This window comes from Triticum aestivum, chromosome 2B (assembly GCF_018294505.1).
Source record: "Triticum aestivum cultivar Chinese Spring chromosome 2B, IWGSC CS RefSeq v2.1, whole genome shotgun sequence".
NCBI lineage: Eukaryota > Viridiplantae > Streptophyta > Magnoliopsida > Poales > Poaceae > Triticum > Triticum aestivum.
Window position 1 is genome coordinate 730,493,582 of NC_057798.1, and position 25,195 is coordinate 730,518,776.

A 25,195-nucleotide genomic window follows, 5' to 3' on the forward strand; every position below is an offset into this window, starting at 1 on the left:
GTCCTTTACGGCCACAGCGGGTGGCATCATCTTCTCCATTGAAGTGCCACATGGGTTTTCCCCGATATTGAAGTGGCTGCACTCCCCGCATTATACATATGGACATGACCTCAATAATTGTCAGTCCTGATTTGGCCAACGTATTTATCCTGTCCATCAGGAAAAGGATCTCTCTGTTATCTTCCTCCTGGGGGCTCCTGGGGCGCCAGCTGTGGCGCTTGGGGCATTTATGAACTCCGGGAGGCCCTTTCGGACAGGGTCCGGAAGAGGGACGTCCTCCATGTAGAACCATTCCGAGGGCCAATCCTCGGATGTCTTCTTCGGGGTGCCGGATAGATATCCGGTCCAGGCGATGCGCCATATTTCAGCTCCGCCCACTTGATATATCGACCCCTCCTGAGTACGGGGTACGAAGTAGAATAGCCTCTTCCACAGCTCGAAATGAGCTTCACGGCCCAGAAAAAGCTCGCAGAAGGCAACATAACATGCGATATGCAGTATGGAGGCTGGGGTAAAATTGTGCAGCTGGAGGCCGTAGAACTCCAGAAGCCCGTTGAGGAAAGGATGGATTGGAAATCGAGCCCCCTCAACAAGTAGGGGACGAAGCACACCCGCTCTCCCTTGGATGGGTTTGGAATTTATAGGTGGCTAGTCCAGCTCAGACGGGGACCATATATGCAGGTGGGAGAAACCCTTTGGTCTGCAACTCTACTAATCGGTTGTGGGAAACAGAACATCTCTCCCAGTCGCCTGGCCTAGTGCTACGGGAGCAAGAGGAGGAACCGCGACGACCGGCCATGATGGAATGGATTTTTTCGGGCGCGATCTGATGAAAGCTCGCTGGGAGGAGATGGTGTGATTTGGATCTGAGAATCCTCGCCTCTTTTATAGAAGATTTACTCGCATGGTTGGGGTGGTTAATGTAAAAATGCTTCGACTTCTCGCATCCGATCGACACGTGGAAGCAGCCATAATTGAAGCACAGAAGCCGAGGAGCGGCATTGATAAGAAGCCGGACACTGCTCATCACAACAATGCTCTGGAGGATTTGGAGAAGAATCCGTCTTGCAATGCCGAAGACAATCTGCACGCCGAACTCTTCGTCCTTGAAGCCTGGTTCAGGGGCTACTGAGGGAGTCCTGGATTAGGGGGTGTCCGGATAGCCGGACTATATACTTTGGCCGGACTGTTGGACTATGAAGACATAAGATTGAAGACTTCGTCCCGTGTCCAGATGGGACTCTCCTTTGCATGGAAGGAAAGCTTGGCGGTTCGGATATGTAGATCTCCTTCTCTGTAACCGACTCTGTGTAACCCTAGCCCCCTCCGGTGTCTATATAAACCGGAGGGTTTAGTCCGTAGGATAACAACAATCATAATCATAGGCTAGCTTCTAGGGTTTAGCCTCTACGATCTCGTGGTAGATCAACTCTTGTAATACTCATATCATCAAGATCAATAGCAGGAAGTAGGGTATTACCTCCATCGAGAGGGCTCGAACCTGGGTAAAACATCGTGTCCCCTGTCTCCTGTTACCATTAGCCTTAGACGCACAGTTCGCGACCCCCTACCCGAGATCCGCCGGTTTTGACACCGACACCGGCGACCACGTTTTCCTCCAAGTCATCCCTCCTTTCACCCATACAATCTGAGACCACGCCCTGGTAGGGATTCGGTACCTACCAATTTGGTATCAGATAGCTTCGGTGCGATCATGTCCTCGCTGCCGCCCATCCCGACCCCCCGCTGCCGACCGCGACGACCGTCCCGATGGCCACCACGGCTAGCAGCCTGCTCTTGTCGAGTCGGTCACCTCCGTCGCGCCCGTCTCCGTCGTCTTCACCCCGGAGGAGATGACGGCTGCCATCCAGGATCTCACCCAGGCGGTCACGGGCATCTACACGTTCCTCGGGAGATCCTATGCGCCGCAGCCGCTTGTCCCTTCGCCACCGCCCCGCCGCCGCGGTAGCCGTCATCCTCGGCGACAGCCGCCAACAGCGACGAACCCCCGGCGCCTCCACCATGCAGCAGGGGCAACAGCTGCAGCCGCCGCCACCGGCGACCGCGGCCCTGGGTATCCCGATGACGGGCCCGGGGGTGCCCATCCACCAGGTCCAGTTTCCCCCATCGCCGTCTCCGTTACCGGCCTGGCTCGCTGGGTCCCTTGAGCCGGTCGACGGCCTCGGTCGGGCTGCACGTGCAGCCCCACCGGCGACGCACCCGGCCATGTAGTTTGGCGGGTCCTCAGGCTCCGCCGAGCCCTTCGCCAGCGTCGACGGGCCCCTGTTCCAGGGCGGCACCCTGATGCCCGTCTACTCGGCCCCGTCATCCTCACTGCTCCGTCTGACGAGGCGCACCCGCTCGTCGTCCACGTTCAGACGCTGCCGAGATTCTCCAAGCTGGAGTTCGCGACCTATGACGGCACCGTTGACCCCCTGAATTGGCTCAACCAATGCGACCAATTTTTTAGGGGACATCGCACGCTCGCGTTCGACCGCACCTGGATCGCCTCGTATCATCTCCGAGGAGCCGCGCAGACGTGGTACTACACCCTCGAACAGGACGAGGACGGCATGCCACCATGGGAGCGCTTCCGCGATTTGTGCCTCTTACGCTTCGGTCCGCCTATACGCAGGAGCCGTCTGGCGGAGCTTGGGCGTTTTCCGTTCCTCACCTCGGTGCAAGACTTTGCCGATCGCTTCCAGGCACTAACGTGCCACGTCCCTGGCGTTTCGGCTCGTCAGCGGGCTGAGCTCTTCGTCGGCGGCCTACCGGACCACATCCGCGTGGACGTGGAGATGCGCGGGCCACAGGACCTCCAGACAGCCATGTACTACGCCCGCGCATTCGAGCGTCGCGCGATGGCCATCCAGCAGGCGCCACCGCCCCGAGCCGCTGGGCCGCCACCCTGGCCGAAAGTTGCCGCGCAGAGTCGGCCTGCCCAGGCTTCCGCGGCGCCCATCGCCGCAGCTGCAGCACGCCCGTTCCGCCGGCTCACCCCGGCCGAGCAACTCGAGCATCGCCGCCAAGAGTTGTGCTTCAACTCCGACGAGCCCTACGTATAGGGCCACGTCTGCCCACGACTCTTCTACCTGGAGGCTACAAACTACATTAAGGAGGACCCACCACCGCCGGGCTCGGCGACCAGCCTGCCCCAGTTGACGCGGAGGTGTTTGGCGACCGTTGATCTTACCAGCCTTCCAGCTCGTCACCGTTGATCTTCCCAGCCTTTCAGCTCGTCGAGGACGAACTGTTTGTGCAGGCGGGGAGAGATGTTATGACCGGCATATTAAGAGCTTAGCCAGTTAGTTATGGCCCAGTTTATCTTATCGTTATTAGAGGCTTAGCCCAATTATCTTATTAGGAGGATTATATAAACTCGTGTAAGGACCCGTTTTGGAATTAAGCAAAAAGCAATCATATTTGCTCGGCTTCCTTAGGAAGTCGGGAGACCTAACCCTAGCTGCCGCCCCTACGCTCTCTCTCTCTCTCGCGCGCCCGCACGCAACGACGGTGCCCCGCCGGCGACCACACCTTCTTCCACGTCATCCCTCCTTCCACCCGTACAACCTAAGGCCACGCCCTGGTAGGGATCCGGTTCCTACCAGGTAGAGGCGGCGAAGTTTTCCAGAAAGCGGCCACAAGTTTTCCAGAGAACGACCAACCTTTATCCAGTAAATGTCTACAGAACACACATTTAACGAGGGTGGTTACACAGCGAGATATGTCGACATGAAGCTAGAGAAGTCGCAGCCCTGGCCGACCTGTGTACCTCAGCATCCACATCTCAAGGAAAAAAAATGGAGAGGGCCCTTATTATTAAGTCAAGAATAACCAATAGATGTGGCATAGCTAACCATTTACAACAAGGATATATTAAAATGTCATCAGAATTTCTTTCTGTTGCTACCTAAATAGAACCAACTGTTATATTATTATTACACTTGATCAGCTATAGGTTAACAGGTTGGTACAACAAATGTTAGGCAGCTCCGGAGGTCTGGACTAATCACATCTCGATGTCCTCCAAATCTGGCAGGGGGAAACGAAGTATTGCTGCTATTCCTGTCAACTGAGCCAATTCTGTTCAAACACATCAGCAGAGAAAAATGCAATCTCAGAACGCAGAAAAGATGCAACGTAATAAAGAAATTCCTTCTTGCTTCAATTATTTTTTTTGCCATAGCATGTAACTATAACTATATTTAATTCATTGTTAATTCTCTTTGCCATGCGCAAAAAAAAAATTCTCTTTGCAACATTACCAACGGCGTGACACTTTGTTGCATTTCAATATTTTTCCATTGATTGTAGTGTGAAATAAGCAATTATGCACAAGGTGTGCAAGTTCGAAATAGTGCCAGTATACTCACGGTCGCCGGAGACATGCATCGAAGAAAATATGTGCACTGTACCACCATATTTCTTGACTGACTCAACCAAGTTCACATACTTTCTCCTGCTAGCGATGTCCGTGTTCCTACAAGGGGGAAGCAGAAGGAGAATAAATAAACAGCAAGACTGTACAGGCAAATTGCGACTCATGAACTTCTGTTTCAATTTTTCAGGTCATATTAGATGCATAGGAAGCGCATGTCCATACAGATATTCGGCTTGAAGCCACTCATCAAATATGGGGGACCTCCGTTGCTAATGCCCAGACTAACAAAAGTGAATTATTGATATGCCCAGACTAACAAAATGAACTATTGAAAGGGAAGCCTCCTATTTTTTCTTCCAGAAAATTTTCGATTCCATTCCTATGTGTAAATAGCCTAATATGGATTCACAATCAATAGCATCTTCAAAATCAAGAGTAGTGATCAGCAACCAGCTCATGTTACAAGCGTATTTCAACTGAACAAAGCAGGCTACATATAAAGCAATAACTTGACCTAAGTTTCTGCTTGTGACCTTTCAAAAATAAAGTTTGTAGTACTCATTAGTTAGAACACATAGTAGTAGTTGCTACAATAATTCTCTTGGTATCAAGTGCTCGTTCATGCCATGATGAACAATAAGGAGTGGAAATTATACCGAACCAATATTTGAGAATTCGCAAAACCCAAGTATTTCATTAATCTAATGTTTCCTGGTGAGCCACACCATTCATCCATTGCAGGTAGGCAAGCAAGCTTAACTAACCTACCGCAATGGCCACATTGCACAGTTTAGTTGCATTGAGACTTCTTTGTCAAGTTTTTTGTGGCTGTAGTTCTCCACTTGTTCTAATACCAAACCAACCACATTTTTCAAACAGAACATATGCACAAGAAATAACAGTATAATCAATTCCATAAACATGACTTACCGAAACAAAGTATCTGTCATCAGAAGAGTTTGTATTGCAAGACGTTCATGTGCGACCTCAACGTGCTTAGGTCCATAACACGCTCGGGCTGAGTCCTGCAATTAAGCAGCAAACATTGAAGTCTAATCAGATATGCTTGAACTAAGCAGAATCAACGGTTGCAAGTCATAGACACATAAAATCAGTACTGTAACTGTTCTTCTGATCTAAAATACAAGTGTGTATGTATATGTATACATGGTCAACATCTAAGCAGTAGCAACATATATTAGATAAGTTAAATAGTACTCCCTCCGTTCCTAAATATAAGTCTTTTTAGAGATTCCAATACGAACTACATACGGATATATATAGACATATTTTAGAATGTAGATTCACTCATTTGCTCCGTTTGTAGTCCGCATTGGAATCTCTAAAAAGACTTAATTTAGGAACGGAGGGAGTACTGAACATGTCAAAAGCCATCAGTTACAAGTTCGCTTGTTCAAGAGGCTTACATTAGTAAGCATAGCGAAGAATTCCTTCAAAGCTTGCACCTGCAAATTACAATAGAAATACAAGACAAGATCTGAGCAGCTGCACTTAGAATCTGTTTTGAAAGTGTCTGGCATGTGTAGTTAATCAAGATATGGAATTTTTTTCAGAGGAATCATACGTGTAAGTTACAGGATATATTGACAACGGGGAGTCCTAAATCAGACTTACCTCCTGTGCCGCTTTTGTATCTTTTATCAGTGACATCACACCTGGGGTGTCCAAAACTTCCTTCAAACTATGCCTATACCAAATAACAATAATCAACAGCAACATTAGGATCAAAGAAAACAGAGAGCAAAGAGAAAATAGAGGACCAGGAAATACATAAACCAACCACTCATTTAGCAAATATATAGCTCAGTAGAGAATTAGAGTATTCCAGAATGACCATACAACTGGTCACAGGCAAATGAATCACTTGTATCAGCCGGATAGGCATGTTAGTACTTAGTAGTACCACATAAACAAGTTTCGAACAGATTATTCAGAATTTTAGAAGCAGAACCTAAATCTCCAAGTATTACCCTGTTCTAGCTTAAATAAAAGGGGAAAGATAGACGGCCAAAACAGGTCGAGGAGTACACAGAATCAATTGAATGAGCAAATATAGAACTCACTTGTAGCCTGAAGGTGCATGTGCAAGAATAATGCGTGATTTGTTCTCAATTATTACTCTCAAGTCTCGCCGTGCAGCTTCAAGATGCATGTAATCACGAAACTGATCCTGTAATTAAGATAAAAGGAGAAGAAAAAAGAATAGGAATTTATTATTTTCATGAAGATATGGAGGGTTTAACTTATGCAAGTAGCAATAGATGGACCAAAATGGAAGTAGACAGCAGCACATGTTTCAAGTTGGAAACAAGTGTAGATGGCAAAAGTAACATGCAATGATGCAATTGACTATATTGCCAGGGGCAGCCAAAACCATGATAATTTGACCATACTACACTGGTACATAAATTTTAAACTGTATGTACTCAGCAAACTCCCTAGTTACCCATTAAAACAGGACAACGAGTGATGGTAAACCATACGTGGACGGTGGATGTTAGTACAGTACTTACCAACTCAAGTTGGAAACAAAATTAGGGAATGGAAACATCAGGCTTTGGGTAGTCCCTCGAGACATAGAATATAGCTGCACAACATATTGTTTATAAGGCGTCCCGTCTTGCATGCTTAAGCGGCGCTTCGGAGCCAAGGTGCCCTGGCAGCGCCTTACAACTATGCCCGCTTTAGGTGCTTAGGCATCAGGGTGGTTGGTGCTTGCCTTAGGTCGCGTTACCACCTTATAAACAATGAACCAGTGCTGACATATGATACGACCAGAGCAACATATAAGCCCGAGACCTTTTTCATGAAGCATGGTTTATTTTACTATTTGATAGGTTATTAACATTAACTGAATGGTTTCTATTTTCCCTATCAAGATCGACTCAGAAATTGATTTAACATCACATGACAGGTACATTTATCGTTCTTCAAAAAACATTGTTTAAGATGTTTTCACAGACTGGTGACCCTTATAAAGAAGGTATTATAATAATATATATTTTTCCTCTAGGTATGTGATTACCTTAGTAAAACCTGGGCTTGCAATTACAACACACTGGACCACTTCAAAATCAATGTGCTTCAGCAAGGCCTGCAGACAAGCAATGTAATGTGTTACAAAAAAAATCATTTATAAACATTCTCATTTCTTGTGAACTTTGAACAGATTATTATGTGCTTACTTGCAAAACATGCTCAAAGAACTTCTTGAGAGCCTGCATAGGAAAAAAAAAAGGCTGCCAACTCAGTAACAAATAGATAAGACAAAGAAAATCCACATTATCTTATAGAATAGTTAACGTACCGACTCGTAACCAGCAATGGCAGGTCCATGTTTCCTAGGAATCGAGGTTTCAATACGTGACCTTGTTGCTGTTATGCTGTTTAAAACAGTCATGGCTAGTAAGTTGAATGAAAAGACAGAAACAACTAAAGCCAATCAAGGACTAGGGAAGCAATAGTAAGAACATGCCAGAATCTATATGACCACTGGATGTTCATATTTAGGGGAGACCATAGACAAATCTGTTGTTCCTGTGTAACTGCACAGGGTGCGTGAATATTGAATGAAAATACTCATGAAACTTTTAGCACTATCTGACATTCTAGTTCAAAATCGGTACCATCACAAGATTATTCTTTTCCATTACATATTTAATAGTTATGGATTCTTGTCCAACATCGTCTGAGATGGTTTCAACTCTAGTCTACCCCAACCTTGTTTGGAACTGAGGCTTTGTTGTTGTTGTTGGATTTGTCCCTGGAAATACTACCCCCCCCCCACCACCACCACCACCACCACCACCACCACACACGCATTCACAAAACGAAAAGTCAACTTTTAAGGTAATGGTCACTTGGATAATAGAACCTCATCAAAAGGGTGCAAAGGTCAATGTAACTTCATGAGGTATGCTTATCATGAGAGAATCAGACAAGCTTATTGTAAGGTTATTGTATGAAATAATCATATTTAGCAAGACTTGCATGGGATCTAATTATTTAAAGCAATTCAAGAAGAGAAAACAATGAAATATTATGTTCAGCGAGTGAAAAATGGTTTTGGGTACCTTCTCCCAATAAGGAATAAGTGGGCAAGTCCTTCTTGCATAAGAATAACTGCTAGATCAGCACTTGCAGTAGGATCTGAAGAGGTTTAAGTGCACACAATTAAAATACTGTCTTTTTTCTTTCGTGAAGCAGATAATGATAAAGGCTGTAATATCTGTCAAAGATAAATCACATACCACATGCTTGTTGGATGGTATCAAGTGCTAACCAATCCCAATATTCCTACACAAGTAGAAAGAGTATCATTTAGATTTTCAGAGCCATGTCCAAAATTAAAACTGATTACAAGTTTAAGCCAAGGGTACTTATCATAAATTGTAACCAATATGGTAGTCCACAGAGTAAACAGGCAATAGCTTAAAATAACTTTTGGGCATACCTTTCGTAGAACAAAAGGTCTCTTCAGCTCAAGTTCTAAAGTATGAAACTGGCCAATCTTCACGTGATCATTCTCAGTAATATTTTTGCCACGGACGCGCAAAACGTTCCCTTCCTTGTCATAATCTACAGACTATGCCCAAGATAAAGAATCGTGTCATTATCAAATTAGAAAAGCATATAATTTTGTTTTTTATAGCATTGGAAAGAACAATAAACAAAACAAAGAAAAGCGATGTATAAGGTGGTAATTCCTAGGCATGGTGACTTATTACCTCTGCTCAATGTATTTTCGAGTTCACAAGTCATGATGCTTCATTAGGTGCCCATTATACAACGCTTTTTTTTTGCAAGGAAAGCGCTACGTTATTATTCTAACGCAGTGGCAGCAACATGTGTATAAGACCTACACCATTGCATCCCTTCTCTAATTTTCAGGTCACGTATTACTTGAGCCTTTCCAGTGCATATCCGACAGATATGATCTAGAATCAGTAATAACTCTAAGCTTTTGCAGCCAGTTTGCTAATCCCCTACCACTTTCCATCTGTGATGTCATAAAGTACGCGGTCATAACGACGATGATGGAAGCCAAAATGGTTACAGCTAGAACCACTAACTAAACAAAGCCACTCGATGCAAATAGACAAATGGTATCACCTCAACTACAATCTCCAACTTTAGCTTCACGCGCTCCGCATCACGTCCTCCCGAAGCAGAATCTCTCAGAACTTTCCTGAAAACAAACAGAAGAAGATGATCAATTTCGAGGGGATTATGAGTTTCCATGGTATACCAGATAACTAGAAGGCCCTTGGGCAGAGGCTTGAACTTGTCACAACCATACTATCATGAAGGAGAAACAAGTTATCACAGGGATGGTCTACAACCCCCCAGAACCATAGCCAAGAGCTGAGAAATACCCATCATAGCCAGCTCAACCTTTTTTCTTTTCTTCACCTGGCAAACCATGTCTCCCATGTAGGAACCTACCCTAACTCTGCTTCCGTTCGCAATGAAAAAGTAAAACAAGCACCACGATGCAAAAGGAGAACTCACCGGACAGTGACGGCCTGGAGGCTGTCCCCTACGGCGATGAGATTGTACGCGTGCCACAGGTCGTCCTCCTCCTCCGGCAGCAGCTGCGCAACACATGAGCGAGCTAGTCAGCAGCCACGCCAACAGAGCCCCACCCGGTCAAACAGAGCGCGCCGAGAGGGGACGGAAGAGGGGAGAGGGGACCTTGGCGGAGCCGGGCCCGTTGCGGGTGAGGTTGCGGTGGACGAGCTTCATCGCGGCGGCGGCCGCCGGAATCCGAGCCGCAAGGATTTTCGCTAGGCGATTCTTGCTGTCGGGGACGGCGGCGAGTGGAGGGGAGAGGATTCGCGGCGGCGAGGGTAATTAACCTGCTCTATTTTTTTTCCTCCTCGGTTTAGGAATCCTCGAGATTCCGTGTGCTACACCGCTTGGGCCTTGGGCGGCACGAGGGGAGATGCGGCCCGCGACTGCAAGGCCGACAAAGGCTTGCGGAAAGCAACGCAGCCCAACAAGTCCACAGAAAAAGAAAACGCGGCCCAACAAGCCGAGAGAACAGCACAGGCCCCCTCTCCCTCTCTCCCCCTGGTCGCCGTGTCGCTCGCATCTCCGCACGCACCGCCGTCGCCGCCGGTGCTCCCTTCTCCCCCCACACCCCCGCCGACGGCTGTCTGCTACTCCGGTCATCTCGCCCCGCCGAGGAAGGAAGGACATGGCTCTGCGGGCGGCCGCCGCGAGGCTGGCGTCCTCCAGCCTCCGCCGCCGCCACGGCCACCTCCTCCCGGCGGCCGGCACCGCCAGCCACGCGGCCTTCCTCCACGCCCACGCCACCAGCTTCGGTACGCCCCGCCCCCCTTCCTCGTCGCCACCTCTCCCGTGGCCTGCTTGCTGCTCACGGTCTCGTTCCTCGTCAGGATTCAAGCAGGTGCGCGAGGACGAGAAGAGCAAGCTGGTCGGCAACGTCTTCAGCAGCGTCGCCTCCAGCTACGACGTCATGAATGACCTCATGAGCGCTGGCCTGCACAGGCTCTGGAAGGACAGGTTAGCTAGTGGAGCTCAGTCCATTACTTCGTAATATACGGGGATTCCTTGTTCTTAGCGGATTCTTGTGACCTCTTTTCCAGGCTGATCTCAAAGCTGAATCCTTTTCCTGGGATGAAGCACCTCGACGTGGCCGGTGGGACAGGTATAATAGTACTCCAGTTAACAGGGGTGTCCTTCTACTATACCCTCATTCAGAATATAAGATGATAGTCATCAGATTGACACAATTAGGACAACACAGACAGTCACAAACGAATTTAGTGGGATCAGATGTCTCCCAAATGATATATTCTGGCCAATGGCTTGCCTCACATAAACTTCACACTGATTTCTCAGCATTGTTCCCATGTTCATCCTTTCCCTAACATAAGAATTATGCATTTCCTGTTGCTAATGATATCTCTATGTTAGTCTGTGATGGACTCCTCATTCATTCTCTGTCATAATTTATGTACTAATGTTGATCGTTAACACAATAAGTATTTAAATTCCTGTTCTGCCTCCCTCCATGTGGTAATGCAAGATTCAGTGTCTATATTTCCTCTCCAAATTGGCAGATAGAGGAGCACATGCATTATCTATGAAGTGATACATTTAACTAAGGACCTCTTCTTTGTTCTAAAAATTATGCTCAGCTTATTGTAGCCTTGTTCTAGATTAATTGTACAGTGTACACCTTGTCTTCCTGTTGCCACTGTATCTTTTTATTTATGAACGGCTTCATTTTGACATGTTATGCTGCTAAGAAGTTTCTGCACCAATATCATTGTCAATTCTCTTCAGCACTCGTTATGAAATTTGAAATAATGTGCCTGGCATCTCTTCTATGTCAACTCCAGGGGATGTTGCATTCCGTGTGGTGGAAAGAATTAAGAGTGTGAGCCACAGAGCTACGCAGGGTACTCTTACTGATATGGAAGAAGACACTCACATTTATGTTTGCGACATTAATCCAAATATGCTAGAAGTTGGAAAGAAGCGTGCTGCTGAAAAAGGTTGTGGTTCATGAAACTCATTTCATCATGCCACCTTAATTTCAAATGTTGTTCTGTTGTCCGACAGTTTATTCTTATTTCAGGCTACAATGAAGAGCAGTGCCTTAGTTGGGTACAGGGAGATGCAGAAGCTCTTTCTTTTGAGGATGGGTCTATGGATGGCTATACTATTGCATTCGGGATCAGAAATGTTACACACATTGAGAAAGCTCTATCGGAAGCTTACAGGTGGGCCACACAAAAATCCTGAACCAACTAACAAATCTTACCCCAGTCTCATTTTTAATCTCCTGAAGTTTCTACTACACTGGAAATTAGATGCATCCATCTGTTAAAATATTTGTATTTGATTTTGATTTTTCAAACTTATAAACGGTTGGCAAGTTTCGATTGAATGTTGTTTTCAAGGAGATTTCTGTCTGTAGGAAATCTGACTGGTTTCTGTTCTTTGCATCTAATCAGTTTCACATGGATTTATGTGTTTCAGAATTCTAAAGAAAGGAGGAAGGTTCCTGTGCTTGGAGTTGAGCCATGTGGATGTTCCAATTTTTAAAGACATGTAAGGTTTCTTTAGTCAAGTATGCCAGCATTGTAGGATAAATTTGTATGAGAAATGTCTTGAACATTCTGTTAAAATTAAACAAACAGATGCCAGACATACAATTAATTGTCAGCAACTGCACTGTTCATTTTCAGCATTTGCACTAAGCACTGCAACAAAGTTATAATCTGTTAGCAGCCTATGCGGCTATGTGTTAAACATCGCCGGAAGTTGCCCTACATAGGCTCATGTTTCTTGTTGTCGTTTATTTGGTACAAATAGAAAATGACCCTTTTTTTGTTTATTGCTTCAATTATAGTGTTGTCTCATCATTCCAAAAAAATCCTCCGAGTGCTTTGTGGAAAGTAATGTTCTACTGTTTTGATTATTTCGCTCTGAACTTTTGGAAGTTCACTAATCCATTTTTTCCTCCAGTTACGACGTCTATTCGTTTTCTGTGATTCCGGCTGTGGGAGAGCTAGTTGCTGGTGATAGGCAGTCGTACCAATACTTGGTCGAGAGCATTCGTCGGTTTCCAAAACAGGTGAAGATCGGCATTTCTAAAGCATTTCCTGTTACTGAGCTGACTGGTTTCTTCTAAACTTCTTGCTTTTTAGTGATTTCTACCATATGTCAAACATCTAGAATATGTCAAACCTCTAGAATATCTAGGAGTAATTAGTACCTTGTAAAACAGTATTGACATTGACTGTTCCTATCACAGCAAAAGATATAAAGCTGAAGGATGCAAGATTACAAGACTTTTCAAGCATTTCATGTGTCTGTATATGTTTCGCATGTCTGCTGATCAAACTACTTATACTTTCCAGGAAAAGTTTGCTCAGATGATCCAGGAAGCTGGATTTGAGGCGGTCGAATATGAAAATCTGGTGGGTGGTGTAGTTGCCATCCACTCTGGAGTGAAACTGTAGTATAGGTCAAATAGCAGCACGGCCGACAGACGCTTCCATGGGTAGTGGTTGATCTGAATCAGGCATTTGGGGCTAACAATTTACCATTGTCTTTGTTAAAAAAAAATCATGTAACTATTATTCCTGTTTATGTAATTCAAAATAAGGACAGACGATGATCTGCACAGTGGTCTTGTTTTTTCACAATTTGGTCTCTCTATATATAGTTTGTGCTATACCTATATCTTTGAACTTGCTATCGAGTAAATTTGTCGTCTGGGGGAGAGCAAAGATCACACAACACCAAAACGTAGGGAGGAAATCATAAAAATCCTGACAGATAAATATGGAAAGAGAAAAACAATGTGTCTTTCCATTGATCTCAGAAACCCCAGAAAACAAAATAGCTTTGATTCAATCATACATAGCTTGGAGCATTTCAAAAAATAATCTCATCTACTATAAATGATTTCTCCCTGTTGGTGTTACCATCAGCACCATGGCCATTGAGCATCCCTCCAGACGCACCACCTCGCCCCGATGCTCCCTCCGCCATCTTTGTAATTCTGATGGTTTGAGTTCTCTGCTGTTTCATCGGTCGTTGCTGTGCCGCTTCTTCCAATGCTCTCTCTCGGTTTCTGATGCAGGAAGCTGCAGGAGGAACGGATCTCAAGGTCGCGCTTCAGAGCTTCGGACCTGTAGCTCCCGCTCAGGTACCTCGGATGGTCTAGGAATCTCACATTCTTCAACCAAAGCCTGAAGGCCTGAAGAGGAGCAGAGGAACACCAACAAAGATTACATGAGCTTGCTTAACCTCAAAAGGCGTAAACTATGTCCAGTAACAATCGACTGACTGAAGCATTTTAAAGAGATGATTCAAAGCTATGCTGAATAGACAATTCATTCTAACCCTACTTAAGATCAAGGGCCGCAAATGCATGTATACACGCAAAATGCACTGTGAAACATAGAGAAAAATGTTTGTTCAGGATATGAAACAAGCTATCTCCTAATTTTAGTGACAGTCAGAACTATCTAGATTTATGATGCTCCAAGCAACAACCAGCATACTCTTCAAGGGTGCATCTGCCAAATTACTTGGACCATCTTGGTGTCGAGTAGTACAGTCGTTTCAAATTTACAACTGTCAGTTGTTTGATCATAGTTCTAGGTCAAGTATTAAAGATATCATGTGCCCTGCAACTTCAAAATCTGAGACGGAAGATATGAAATACCAATGTTTACTTCAACCTCCTTTTCAAATTAAGGAGCTCCCAATTTAATTTCGCGATGAAACTGATAACAGAGTCAAGATGTTCACTCGAACTTCTGTAACAATAGCAATTCCCAACATCAGCTATTTCTTGAGCAATGCTTACTTGTTTAGAACGATTTCCAGAAGAAAAGTCTTCTGAACTTGTAAAAGTTCATGTTACTGAATTCTGTGTTTGAAATGCGTGCATCATGTCAATTTTGTGATTTTAAGTTGACTCATCCTGTCGTAAAGGACAATCAATAATGGATTGCATGCAGATAACAACAACAAACAACAACAAAGCCTTTAGTCCCAAACAAATTGGGGTAGGCTAGAGGTGAAACCCATAAGATCTTGCAACCAACTCATGGCTCTGGCACATGGATAGCAAGCTTCCACGCACCCCTGTCCATAGCTAGCTCTTTGTCGATACTCCAATCCTTCAGGTCTCTCTTAACGGACTCCTCCCATGTCAAAATCGGTCGACCCCGCCCTCTCTTGACATTCTCCGCACGCTTTAGCCGTCCGCTATGCACTGGAGCTTCTGGAGGCCTGCGCTGAATATGCCCAAACCATCTCAAACGATGTTGGACAAGCTTCTCCTCAATTGGTGCTACCCCAACTCTATCTCGTATATCATCATTCCGGACTCGATCCTTCCTCGTGTGGCCACACATCCATCTCAACATACGCATCTCCGCCACACCTAACTGTTGAACATGTCGCCTTTTAGTCGGCCAACACTCCGCGCCATACAACATTGCGGGTCGAACCGCCGTCCTGTAGAACTTGCCTTTTACCTTTTGTGGCACTCTCTTGTCACAGAGAATGCCAGAAGCTTGGCGCCACTTCATCCATCCGGCTTTGATTCGATGGTTCACATCTTCATCAATACCCCCATCCTCCTGCAACATTGACCCCAAATACCGAAAGGTGTCCTTCCGAGGTACCACCTGGCCATCAAGGCTAGCCTCCTCCTCCTCACAGCTAGTAGTACTGAAACCGCACATCATGTACTCGGTTTTAGTTCTACTAAGCCTAAACCCTTTCGATTCCAAGGTTTGTCTCCATAACTCTAACTTCCTATTTACCCCCGTCCGACTATCGTCAACTAGCACCACATCATCCGCAAAGAGCATACACCATGGGATATCTCCTTGTATACCCCTTGTGACCTCATCCATCACCAATGCAAAAAGATAAGGGCTCAAAGCTGACCCCTGATGCAGTCCTATCTTAATCGGGAAGTCATCGGTGTCGACATCACTTGTTCGAACACTTGTCACAACATTATTGTACATGTCCTTGATGAGGGTAATGTACTTTGCTGGGACTTTGTGTTTCTCCAAGGCCCACCACATGACATTCCGCGGTATCTTATCATAGGCCTTCTCCAAGTCAATGAACACCATATGCAAGTCCTTCTTATGCTCCCTATATCTCTCCATAAGTTGTCGTACCAAGAAAATGGCTTCCATGGTCGACCTCCCAGGCATGAAACCAAATGGATTGCATGCAGATGATCAGAGAAAATTATGCCATGCCAACATGGCCTTCCGCAATGAAGCCAAGTCACTGACTGCGTTTGCCGCAGCTTCTCTCTGATGAGATAGACGAATGGAAAGTGTCTGGCCTGAAGGGGACCAAACAGTTGCTACAGCACTAATGCTTCGGTTTTCTCTCATAAATCAATCCCAGCGCCAACGTCCTGAGCTAAGACATGTTTTGATGGAACAACCATAGTTTCCCCACCTTTAGTTTAGTCTGCTAGTTCATGTATAGCTTTTCTTCTTTACTTTCCATTTGCACCATATACTAACCTTGTGTAATTTTCCCCTAACTTAACGGCAATGAAAAGCAGAGCTGCTGCATTTCGTAAAAAAACATAATGTTTAAACAAAAAGCCAACCATAGAGTGATAGAGATCCTAAAAATAGCATATTCCACATTTTACCTTGATTTTGAGCCCTTGAGTTGTGACGGCTTTTACCCCATTTAAAAAATCGTGCCACATTTTACCCTTAGTTGTACCATGAGATGGCATTTATCCTACTTTATTATTTTCTCCAGATTGACACGGTGGACCCATATATCAGGATGATGTCGCAGCTGACTAACTCAGACATGTTATCCATTAGGGGCAATATTTGACATGGCGCAGGGGCAGCACGATGCGGCACCTATTTGACAAAATTTGACACCATTTCATAAAATTTGATGAGACTTAACATAATTCGTTACATCTCCAAAGAATACAATATCCGAGTTGTCCAGTCAATAGCTGCCACGCCATCCTAAGGTCAACCTTGTCAAGTGTGGGTAAATAACAAAACGGGGTAAAAGCTATCAAAACATCTAAAGTTAGGGATAAACTACAGCAAGATTATGCAAATGGGATAACAGCTGTCACAAAGTCTCAACTATGGGGTGAAAATTGGAATATACTCTTACAAACTTCGATGTTTTTCCAAATATTTTAATGCCAGAGATGTCGTAGATCAAAAGAAAACTCTTAACTAATCTCTACAATCTACACATATTAGTCCAGTTGGTCAACCAAGAAAGATAATTCAAGAATCAAATGATCAACACAGTAATGAAAAGTAACCAGCAAGTTGATCTAAAAATATCTGAAGGACTGTGTATGAGGATAGCGTTATACTATATGAGAATGTAACTATAAACATAAGCATGGTACCAGAACAGGAGCATTGAACACAGGAAAGTTACCTCCCAGTATATCCCTGCAGCAACCTTATGAGGCATCAGCCAGAAGAATGTTGCTAGCTTAACCGAGTCATTCGTCTGACCAACTAACTTGGCATCCAAAGCTGCAGTAAAATAGTTCCCAAGCGTTGGATGCTGAACCGCAATAGCCACGTATAGATTATCGCCTGGGGCATTAGCACGAATACTCCAATTGCCAAGCATATCCTAGAGGTCATGCAACAAAAAGGAAAGCCACTAAGATTATGTAATGGACTAATGGTGGTGGATCCGGGACCAGATATAACAAGTTCAATTATCAGAAACTAGACCAAGTAGACAATTTGCATACAATTTGTATAGTAAACACTATTAGGTGTCAGCCATCAAAAAAATATTATGCAATGAGCACAACAGGATAGAGCCAAAAATGTTTCATTTGAGAAAAAGAGCAAACAAAGTAATTCACAACTTGTCTAAAAAATTCACGGTTCATCACGCCACATTTGTCCAAATGAACACTTGTATATATATTCTGTAAGATAATATACTGAATCTTGACCAAGGACATACCATGAAGGGGCTGACATGTAAAGGCTTTGCAACGAGATCAGAACCCGGTTGGAAGGTAAACATCACCTTCTCCCCCCAAGGAGTATTTGTTACCTGAAACCGATAGTAAAATATTAGACAGTCAACAATGCACATAAAAACAAAGGGAAAACAAGGTAATGAACGAGTAGTATTAACAACTACTACAGAGGAAACAAATCAACGTGGAATCCAACACAGAGGAGAGGAAAGGCCTCACTTCGGCAATGCACATCTTGAGGTCTTCATCTTGTTCTTTTGCAGCTGCGTCATAGCAGTAGTAGACGCTCAGTGGGTTCTGTTCGTACCCCACGCTCTTGGGTACCGTCAGGAGACGCCTTCACCAAACGAAGAACTGGCTCACCTCGGTGCAAATAATGAGGAAAATTTACACACACACACACACACAAGAAATCCATTGCAACACAAATATGTTTTGCAGACGACAAGCAATCTGATTTTGCAATAGATTACTGCAAGAAATGGTGTGAGATTTGTTGTACGAGTACGAAACTTGTCAGGGAGTTGAGAAATGGGGGCTTACACGGGACCGGAAGTGGAGGCGATGCCGCGGGCTTCGGCGGCGGAGAGGTGGCCGGAGAGGGGGAGGAGGTCGAGGTCCACGAGGGCGTAGCGCACGGCGTACTCGAAGGCGTGCCCCGCCGGCCGCCGGCGCGAGTGCCGGACGCGGCCCTCGTAGAGCCGGGCGGCGCCGGCGCCGGCGCCGCCGGGAGCGGGACGGCGGGCGAAGGGGAGGCGGAGGAGGAGCAGCAGGGAGAGCAGGGCGGAGGTGAGGAGGGTGGTGGCCAGGGAGGCCAGCAGGTAGAGCGCCTCCATTGGCGGGTGCGGCGCTGCTGCTTCGATCTCGGCAACTTCGTTTTCACAAGTGAAAATTCAGGATTTTATCAGCAGCAGCATGTCTGAAATTGGTTCAGTTGCCTATTTTCAATGTCAAGTTTCAGTTGGTGGATTGATGTTAGCCACAAGATAAGAGGGCATTTGGGTTGGATTCTTGTGCTGTTGTGGACTAGCGTTTGCGGTGGGCAGTGCCTACACGCTGCTCGACTAGTAGGTAGATGAGGATTTCAGTTTTTCGTCCAATCATCTGGCACAAATGGAGGCTGAATAGTACAAAAGTTTGTTTGACCAAGGCGAGGATACAAATTTACAGTAGTTGGAAATTCAGCAACAAGTCGGATCAGTCTTCGGTTTGGTTCAGTACCCACAAACATCTATACTACTTACAACAACAGTACAGTTTTGAATTGTTTCTTCACTGATAAGTACATCATCATTTGCAGATTATACAAGATGACAGCAGCAAAGAGTCTAATGGTAATAACATACACAGACATCGAACAGGGCTTTGCAGACTAGGAGAGCTTTTATTCTAGAGGCAGAGTTACTTTTAAGCATGTAAAATCTGACTGCTTGAAGGCGTCAGATCGCTGAACGCCCTGGGAACCTCCACATCCTGCCAACGAACCAAGTAGTCACAAGAACCGCCGCCACCGCCGTTGTTGCCGCCGGATTGCTTCTTGACATGGCCGATCACCACATGGAGACCCCGGCCAACGACGACGATCTTGCTGTCCAGGCAGCTCACGGACAGAGGCTTCATGATCCGCTCGGGCATGGGAGGCCCGTCGACAGGATCCCAGGAATCCGTCTCCGGATCGTACACCTTCACCTTCATCCTCTCGTACTCCGAGATGACGAACAGCCGCCCGTCGATGACCACGCTCTGCCCCGTCCACCCCTCGCGCATCCCGGCCGGCATCGCCTCCCAGCGGTCGGCCCTGGGGTCGTACACCTGCCCTCTCGGCGACGAGAAGAAGGGCCACGCGCAGCCCTCGGTGACGTAGAGCCTGCCGCCGATCACGGCCGAGTCAGAGGAGGCCATGTTGGTGCCCATGCTGGCGATTGGTTGCCACACGCCGTTGGCCGGGTCGAGAACCTCGGCTGAGTTCAGTTCGAACTGGTCCGTGCTGTAGCCCCCGGCGACGTACACGCGGCCGTCGACGACGCCGCCGGCGAAGAAGGACCGCGCCGAGAGCATCCGGGCCATGACGGCCCAGCGGTTCCTGCAGACGTCGTACCTGAGCACCAGGTGCAGCGGGCAGTCCATGTCGGAGACGAGCCCGCCGCAGACGAGCAGCTGGGCGGCGTCGCCCGGGACGGCGATGCAGCCGAAGCCGCGGGGGCAGGCCCGGTCCCGGCAGGGCATGCCGGGGATGGCGTGCCAGGCGAGGCGGTCGAGGTCCAGCACCTTCCACTGGATCTTGCCCGTGCAGCGGTGGAAGGCGAGCGTGAAGAGCCACGGCGAGCGGAGGCCCATGGCCCTCCGCTGCGTGAAGAAGCGCGCCTTGTCGGCCAGGAGGTGGCGCCAGCGGCGGCACACGAGCCTGCAGGCGCCGTGGGCCTCCACGGGCAGCCGGAGCAGGCAGTTGAGCGCCGCGTCGTCCGGGAGGCCCGGGATGAGCGGCGTCTCCCATGGGGGTTGAGGTTGCTCCAGCTCGGAGGAGGACGGTGATGAGGTGGTGCCGGCGGCAAGCCGGAACTTGGGCGTCAGCTTCATGTTCGAATCGCCCAGCTTGTGGACCGGAGAGTGGTGGGACGAGACTCGAACCCTGCGCATGCCCGTCTCCAATCTTCTTGGTTCTGTCAGGTGAGCACAAAGGGAGAACACTGTCACTGACTGCACAGGGGAAAATCCCCAAATTTCTTGCGCCCTGCCAACCTGATGCGGATAAAGGAAATCAATCGATCAGGCGCTTGAGAATTCATTCCATTCCATTCGTTCTATGGTACAGAAGAACTGATTGCCACCCAAAAGAACAGCCGATACAGAATCAGAGTTGCCCACGCACGGAAGAACTGCGAGCTGACCAAACCCTAGTTCATTTCAGCCCGCGCATGCACTATCCAATTCGCAGGCAGTCTCAGCTAAATGGACACCAAGAAAGAAGAACCTAGTACGTACGTATCTAAGTTCCAATTCCTGGAAGAACATGTGAATCGCGATGATGCTTCCACGAGAAAATCAAGAGAAAAGAAGGCACTAACCTGAACTGCTTGCTGATAGAATAGAACCGATGCCTGCTGCAAGGAGGAGAGCCTTCTCCTGCCTCACTTTCCTGCTGCCTGGTGGCGTGTCTGGTTCAAGGAGGCGACGTCTGCGGGAGGAGAGGCAGAAATCTCCGTGCCGTCTTGCTTGCTTTCTAGCCGATGATACTGCTCCTTTTAGCCGCAAAAAACATAGGCAGCGTCGGTCGAACCCAAACAGAAACAAGAGGGTCAGCAAAGCGGCTGGGCTGAACCTTTCCCCGTCTTTCTCTTCTGCACTTTCAACACCTTGTTCGGCGACCGGGTCCCACCATCCGTTGGACGACCTACCCCCTCTTGTTCTTTTTCTCAGTATACAATCACATTCTAGTTGAGTGAAGAAATACATAAGGCCTAACCGTATTTTGTTTTATTATTGTGTATTTTCTCCCTGCATGCATGTTTGATGATGCAACTCTCTTTGTTTTGCTCCGGTGTGAGAGTGAGGTGAGGGGCTCCAACTGAAAATCATAGTTGGTGCCGGCTACACGTAGCCATCATCCATGAGGGGAAGAATATACTACCAAGGCAAGTAGACCCCTTTTTCTCCAATACATATCGCGTAGTACAGTGGAGTAGTAGATAGATGTTGTATTGCACCTAGAATCAGTTTTTTGTTTTTTTGGAGTGTTAGGTGAGGGGGGGTTGGTGAGCCAAACAAATCAATCACTGTCCAACTAACTAACACCGCTTTGATTGGAGGAACCGCAACCAAGTGAAATGGAGTTGTTCTTTTTTTCTTTTTCTTTTTTTTTTCTGCGAGGAGAATTGGAGTTGTTCCACCCTGTAATAGCCACGGGGGATTAGATGGAACTAGAGGCTAACGCGCCGCTTCGCTGCACCGTTTTTCACTGATTGGATGTTTATTTCTCTCTCTAGCAGGGTATTATTGTGGACGGTTGTTTCGTTGTGGTTTTATCAGCGTTGGATTGTGCCTTAATTATGTTCTAGTGATATTTTTATCATTTGTATATCATGATGGACAGTTGTTAGAGACGGTATTTGCTCTAAGAGAAGAGTGAAGTTCATCGCTGTGTGGTTGTGGTTACATGTTCGGGCCTCGGTGTCAGCCGGTGGTTGTTGTGTGGGCCCCTCGGGCCTCGGGGGCTTATTTTTTTAATCACCGTAGAAGCTGACATTCCATGCTAAAACCGTGCAATTGTTGCTATAACATCACATGGGTCCGTCACTAAGCTCTCGCTCGCTCAACTTGGCTACCTGCTTCACTCGCTCGCTTAGTTTTTTTCACTCGCTCCACACTCTAGCTCATATAAGGCGGCTACTTTTTCCTATCTTCAGTAAATCATAAGATGATCACAAAATATTTAAAATATTGATTTTTCTAAAAAAATAAAGAAAACCCCATTATTTAAAAAAATAGGTTTAAAAAAGGTTCATAATTTTGAAATGAAGTTAGCAAATTGAAAATTGTTCACAAGCTTAAAAATATTCATGAACTTTTAATATATTCACGAATAATTTTTTTCCCTAACAAATGGGATCCATTTGAAAAAAAAACACTCGAGCTCTCTCAGGGCTTCAATTCTTGGGAGCTTACTAACTAGGCAGATGAAACGGTGTCTTTCAGAAATGAGACCAAAATAAATATTGTCCAAATAACCTAGTGCATAGGAAGACACTAGACAAAAAAATCGCTATCTTAGGACACTTAGAGTCATTGCCGCAATTTACCCCAGGCATAAAATACAGCTACAGTCAAAACGGAGTCAAGGTTCTGAACTCAAGGCTTTAGAGAAAACTACTCCCATCGTCTCATAATGTAGAACTTTTTTGACACTACATTAGGATAAAAAAAACGTCCTACATTATGGAACGGAAGGAGTAGTATACAATTTATTTAAAAAACGTATCAATAAGTTTAATTTTACAACTCATATTTTGTCTTCAACTCTCCCCCGATAGATTTTGCCTCACTCAGTTGTAATCATCTACTTCAACAATATTCTACTCTTCATCTTATTATTTTGATCTCTTGGGTTCCATAACATGGATTTATTTTAAATGTGCAGGTGATGAACCAAGAACTGAGACTCGCATCACTAGCTAGCGATGAAAAGGCCCTTGGTGCTCTAAGATCGACCCACACTGCTCCTGTTTTGGATATTGATGACCCACAAGTATAGGGGGTCGCAACAGTCTTCGAGGATACTATTTCAACCCAAATTTATTGATTCAACAAGAGGGGAGCCAAAGAAAGGCACAACTTGCTTGGGTGCTGAGAAAGGAAGTAACCCATCATTTCCGATCTTTGCACACTTCAAATTTTTGGCGACATGATCAAGTGGATATCGCCGGTGGGTAACATTTCAATGGAACAGGTTGATACTACCACTGTGCAAAGCAAGGCATTTGACAACAGAATCATTGCAGTCATTGCCGTTGTAGCTGGCATGGCAGCAAACATGTTTGAGAGGTTCACCACTGCAATTGAGGAGATCAAGTTAGATGGCACCAAGTACACCGCCTACGGCTTGGCGCAGTGTGTACCATAGTTGATGCATGTAGAGTGTGGAAACCGTCTCGATGATTTGTGGTCTGCCAGTAGTTTGACAGGATGGTCAGGTCAGAGGTCTGCTTTGCCGTGGTGCAGCTACCAGTTTCACCTTTGCAAGGTTTTCAACGGCGAGCCAATGCAAAATTTTGGCACATTCTCCTCAAATGCATGAAAAGGTAAGCTAATAGCACAATGAAATATTGAATACAGCTACTTCTTATAATATAAAGTTTTCATTTTGAATAATATTGTCTAGATGTATGTAGATGACAAGAAGAAGAAGGAGAAGAAAAAGAAGAAGATAATTTTGGGTGTGGTTGCCGTTGTACTAGTGGTCATCTAGGCACTCCTCGGCTGGGTTATTTTGTTGAGGAAAAGAAGGTCATCACAGAAGGAGTCTTTAGGTAAGGGTGTCAACATACCAACATACTAGTAGAGGTCGAGCTACTTAGCTGAGGGGGCCAATGCCCCCACCCCCCATTTTAAACCAATTAATGAAGAATTTATTTGTGGGAGGTCTTAGATGGGGGAAATTAGCCTTGGCCCCCCGACAAATTTCATCTAGCTCTGCCACTACATACTAGTATCTAATTTATTATAAGAACGTATCAATAAGTTTAATTTTACAACTCATATTTTGTCTTCAACTCTCCCCTGATAGATTTTGCCTCACTCCAGTTGTAATCATCTACTTCAACAATATTCTACTCTTCATCTTATTATTTTGATCTCTTGGGTACCATAACATGGATTAATTTCAAATGTGAAGGTGATGAACCAAGAATTGAGACTCCTATCACTAGCTAGTGATGAAAAGGCCCCTTGGTGCTCTCCAAGATCGACTCACACTACTCCTGCTTTGGATATTGATGACCCACAAGTATGGGGGGTCGCAACAGTCTTCGAGGGTACTATTTCAACACAAATTTATTGATTCGACACGAGGGGAGCCAAAGAAAGGCACAACTTGCTTGTGTGCTAAGAAAGGAAGTAACCCTCATTTGCGATCTTTGCATACTTCAAATTTCCGGTGACATGATCAAGTGGATATCGTGAGTGGGAAACATATCAATGGAACATGTTGATACTACCACTATGCAAAGCAAGGCATTTGACACCAGAATCATTGTAGTCATTGCCGGTGTAGCTGGCACGACAGCAAACATGTTTTAGAGGTTTGCCACTGCAGTCGGAGAGATCAACGTATATGGCACCAAGTACACCGCGTATGGCTTGGCATAGTGTGTACCAGAGTTGATGCATGTGGAGTGTGGAAACCGTCTCGATGATTTGTGGTCTGCCAGTAGTTTGACAGGATGGTCAGGTCAGAGGTCTGCTTTTCCGTGGTGCAGCTACCAGTTTCACCTTTACAAGGTTTTCAACGGCGAGCCAATGCAAAATTTTGGCACATTCTCCTCAAACGCATGAAAAGGTAAGCTAATAGCACAATGAAATATTGAATACAGCTACTTTTTATAATATAAAGTTTTCATTTTGAATAATATTGTCTGGATGTATGTAGATGACAAGAAGAAGAAGGAGAAGAAAAAGAAGAAGATAATTTTGGGTGTGGTTGTCGTTGTACTAGTGGTCATCTAGGCACTCCTCGGCTGGGTTATTTTGTTGAGGAAAAGAAGGTCATC

General features: G+C 45.8%; 4 protein-coding genes across 6 annotated transcripts; 1 reads left to right on the forward strand and 3 right to left on the reverse strand.

Annotated features, from left to right (window-relative positions):
* Positions 1-3,792: 3,792 nt before the first annotated feature.
* Positions 3,793-10,290, reverse strand: LOC123047004 (protein PELOTA 1). The gene is made up of 15 exons (XM_044470483.1): positions 10,097-10,290; positions 9,914-9,996; positions 9,515-9,590; positions 8,856-8,987; positions 8,653-8,698; positions 8,476-8,551; positions 7,710-7,785; positions 7,588-7,620; positions 7,428-7,496; positions 6,466-6,572; positions 6,017-6,089; positions 5,809-5,847; positions 5,312-5,406; positions 4,374-4,480; positions 3,793-4,083 (listed from the first exon to the last, which is right to left on the reverse strand). Exons 1-15 carry the CDS (start codon positions 10,145-10,147, stop codon positions 4,010-4,012), a joined length of 1,137 nt encoding a protein of 378 aa, XP_044326418.1. The 5' UTR covers positions 10,148-10,290; the 3' UTR covers positions 3,793-4,009.
* Positions 10,291-10,441: 151 nt separating this feature from the next.
* Positions 10,442-13,584, forward strand: LOC123047002 (2-methoxy-6-polyprenyl-1,4-benzoquinol methylase, mitochondrial). Its single transcript, XM_044470482.1, has 8 exons — positions 10,442-10,728; positions 10,804-10,930; positions 11,014-11,075; positions 11,773-11,928; positions 12,012-12,156; positions 12,416-12,487; positions 12,905-13,013; positions 13,300-13,584. Exons 1-8 carry the CDS (start codon positions 10,602-10,604, stop codon positions 13,399-13,401), a joined length of 900 nt encoding a protein of 299 aa, XP_044326417.1. The 5' UTR covers positions 10,442-10,601; the 3' UTR covers positions 13,402-13,584.
* Positions 13,585-13,729: 145 nt separating this feature from the next.
* Positions 13,730-18,932, reverse strand: LOC123047005 (uncharacterized). The gene is made up of 5 exons (XM_044470484.1): positions 18,477-18,932; positions 18,153-18,270; positions 17,915-18,007; positions 17,366-17,569; positions 13,730-14,144 (listed from the first exon to the last, which is right to left on the reverse strand). The coding sequence occupies exons 1-5, from the start codon at positions 18,767-18,769 to the stop codon at positions 13,872-13,874; spliced, it is 981 nt and encodes a 326-aa protein (XP_044326419.1). The 5' UTR covers positions 18,770-18,932; the 3' UTR covers positions 13,730-13,871.
* A 253-nt stretch (positions 18,933-19,185) lies between these two features.
* LOC123047001 (F-box/kelch-repeat protein At1g30090) lies at positions 19,186-21,504 on the reverse strand. Of its 3 annotated transcripts, none has more exons than XM_044470479.1 (2): positions 20,999-21,504; positions 19,186-20,593 (listed from the first exon to the last, which is right to left on the reverse strand). In XM_044470479.1, exons 1-2 carry the CDS (start codon positions 21,384-21,386, stop codon positions 19,341-19,343), a joined length of 1,641 nt encoding a protein of 546 aa, XP_044326414.1. In that variant the 5' UTR covers positions 21,387-21,504; the 3' UTR covers positions 19,186-19,340. The 3 variants fall into 3 exon arrangements, with proteins under 3 accessions (XP_044326414.1, XP_044326415.1, XP_044326416.1); XM_044470480.1 differs by having other exon boundaries at positions 19,186-20,672; positions 20,999-21,239; XM_044470481.1 differs by lacking the exon at positions 20,999-21,504 and adding an exon at positions 20,673-20,992.
* Positions 21,505-25,195: the final 3,691 nt, after the last annotated feature.

What these genes read in the sequence shown, in the direction of transcription:
- LOC123047004 (XM_044470483.1), bottom strand. Translation starts at nt 10,147, where the DNA reads ATGAAGCTCGTCCACCGCAACCTCACCCGCAACGGGCCCGGCTCCGCC. An exon ending in GACCTTTTGTTCTACGAAAG is followed by an intron (nt 8,699 to 8,855) that starts GTATGCCCAAAA and finishes CTACTTGTGTAG; the next exon opens with GAATATTGGGATTGGTTAGC. An exon ending in CATGCACCTTCAGGCTACAA is followed by an intron (nt 6,090 to 6,465) that starts GTGAGTTCTATA and finishes TATTTGGTATAG; the next exon opens with GCATAGTTTGAAGGAAGTTT.
- LOC123047002 (XM_044470482.1), top strand. Translation starts at nt 10,602, where the DNA reads ATGGCTCTGCGGGCGGCCGCCGCGAGGCTGGCGTCCTCCAGCCTCCGC. An exon ending in CGACGTGGCCGGTGGGACAG is followed by an intron (nt 11,076 to 11,772) that starts GTATAATAGTAC and finishes TGTCAACTCCAG; the next exon opens with GGGATGTTGCATTCCGTGTG. An exon ending in GTTCCAATTTTTAAAGACAT is followed by an intron (nt 12,488 to 12,904) that starts GTAAGGTTTCTT and finishes TTTTTCCTCCAG; the next exon opens with TTACGACGTCTATTCGTTTT.
- LOC123047005 (XM_044470484.1), bottom strand. Translation starts at nt 18,769, where the DNA reads ATGGAGGCGCTCTACCTGCTGGCCTCCCTGGCCACCACCCTCCTCACC. An exon ending in GCCTCCACTTCCGGTCCCGT is followed by an intron (nt 18,271 to 18,476) that starts GTAAGCCCCCAT and finishes CGTTTGGTGAAG; the next exon opens with GCGTCTCCTGACGGTACCCA. An exon ending in TACATGTCAGCCCCTTCATG is followed by an intron (nt 17,570 to 17,914) that starts GTATGTCCTTGG and finishes CATGACCTCTAG; the next exon opens with GATATGCTTGGCAATTGGAG.
- LOC123047001 (XM_044470479.1), bottom strand. Translation starts at nt 21,386, where the DNA reads ATGTATTTCTTCACTCAACTAGAATGTGATTGTATACTGAGAAAAAGA. An exon ending in TCTATCAGCAAGCAGTTCAG is followed by an intron (nt 20,594 to 20,998) that starts GTTAGTGCCTTC and finishes CTCACCTGACAG; the next exon opens with AACCAAGAAGATTGGAGACG.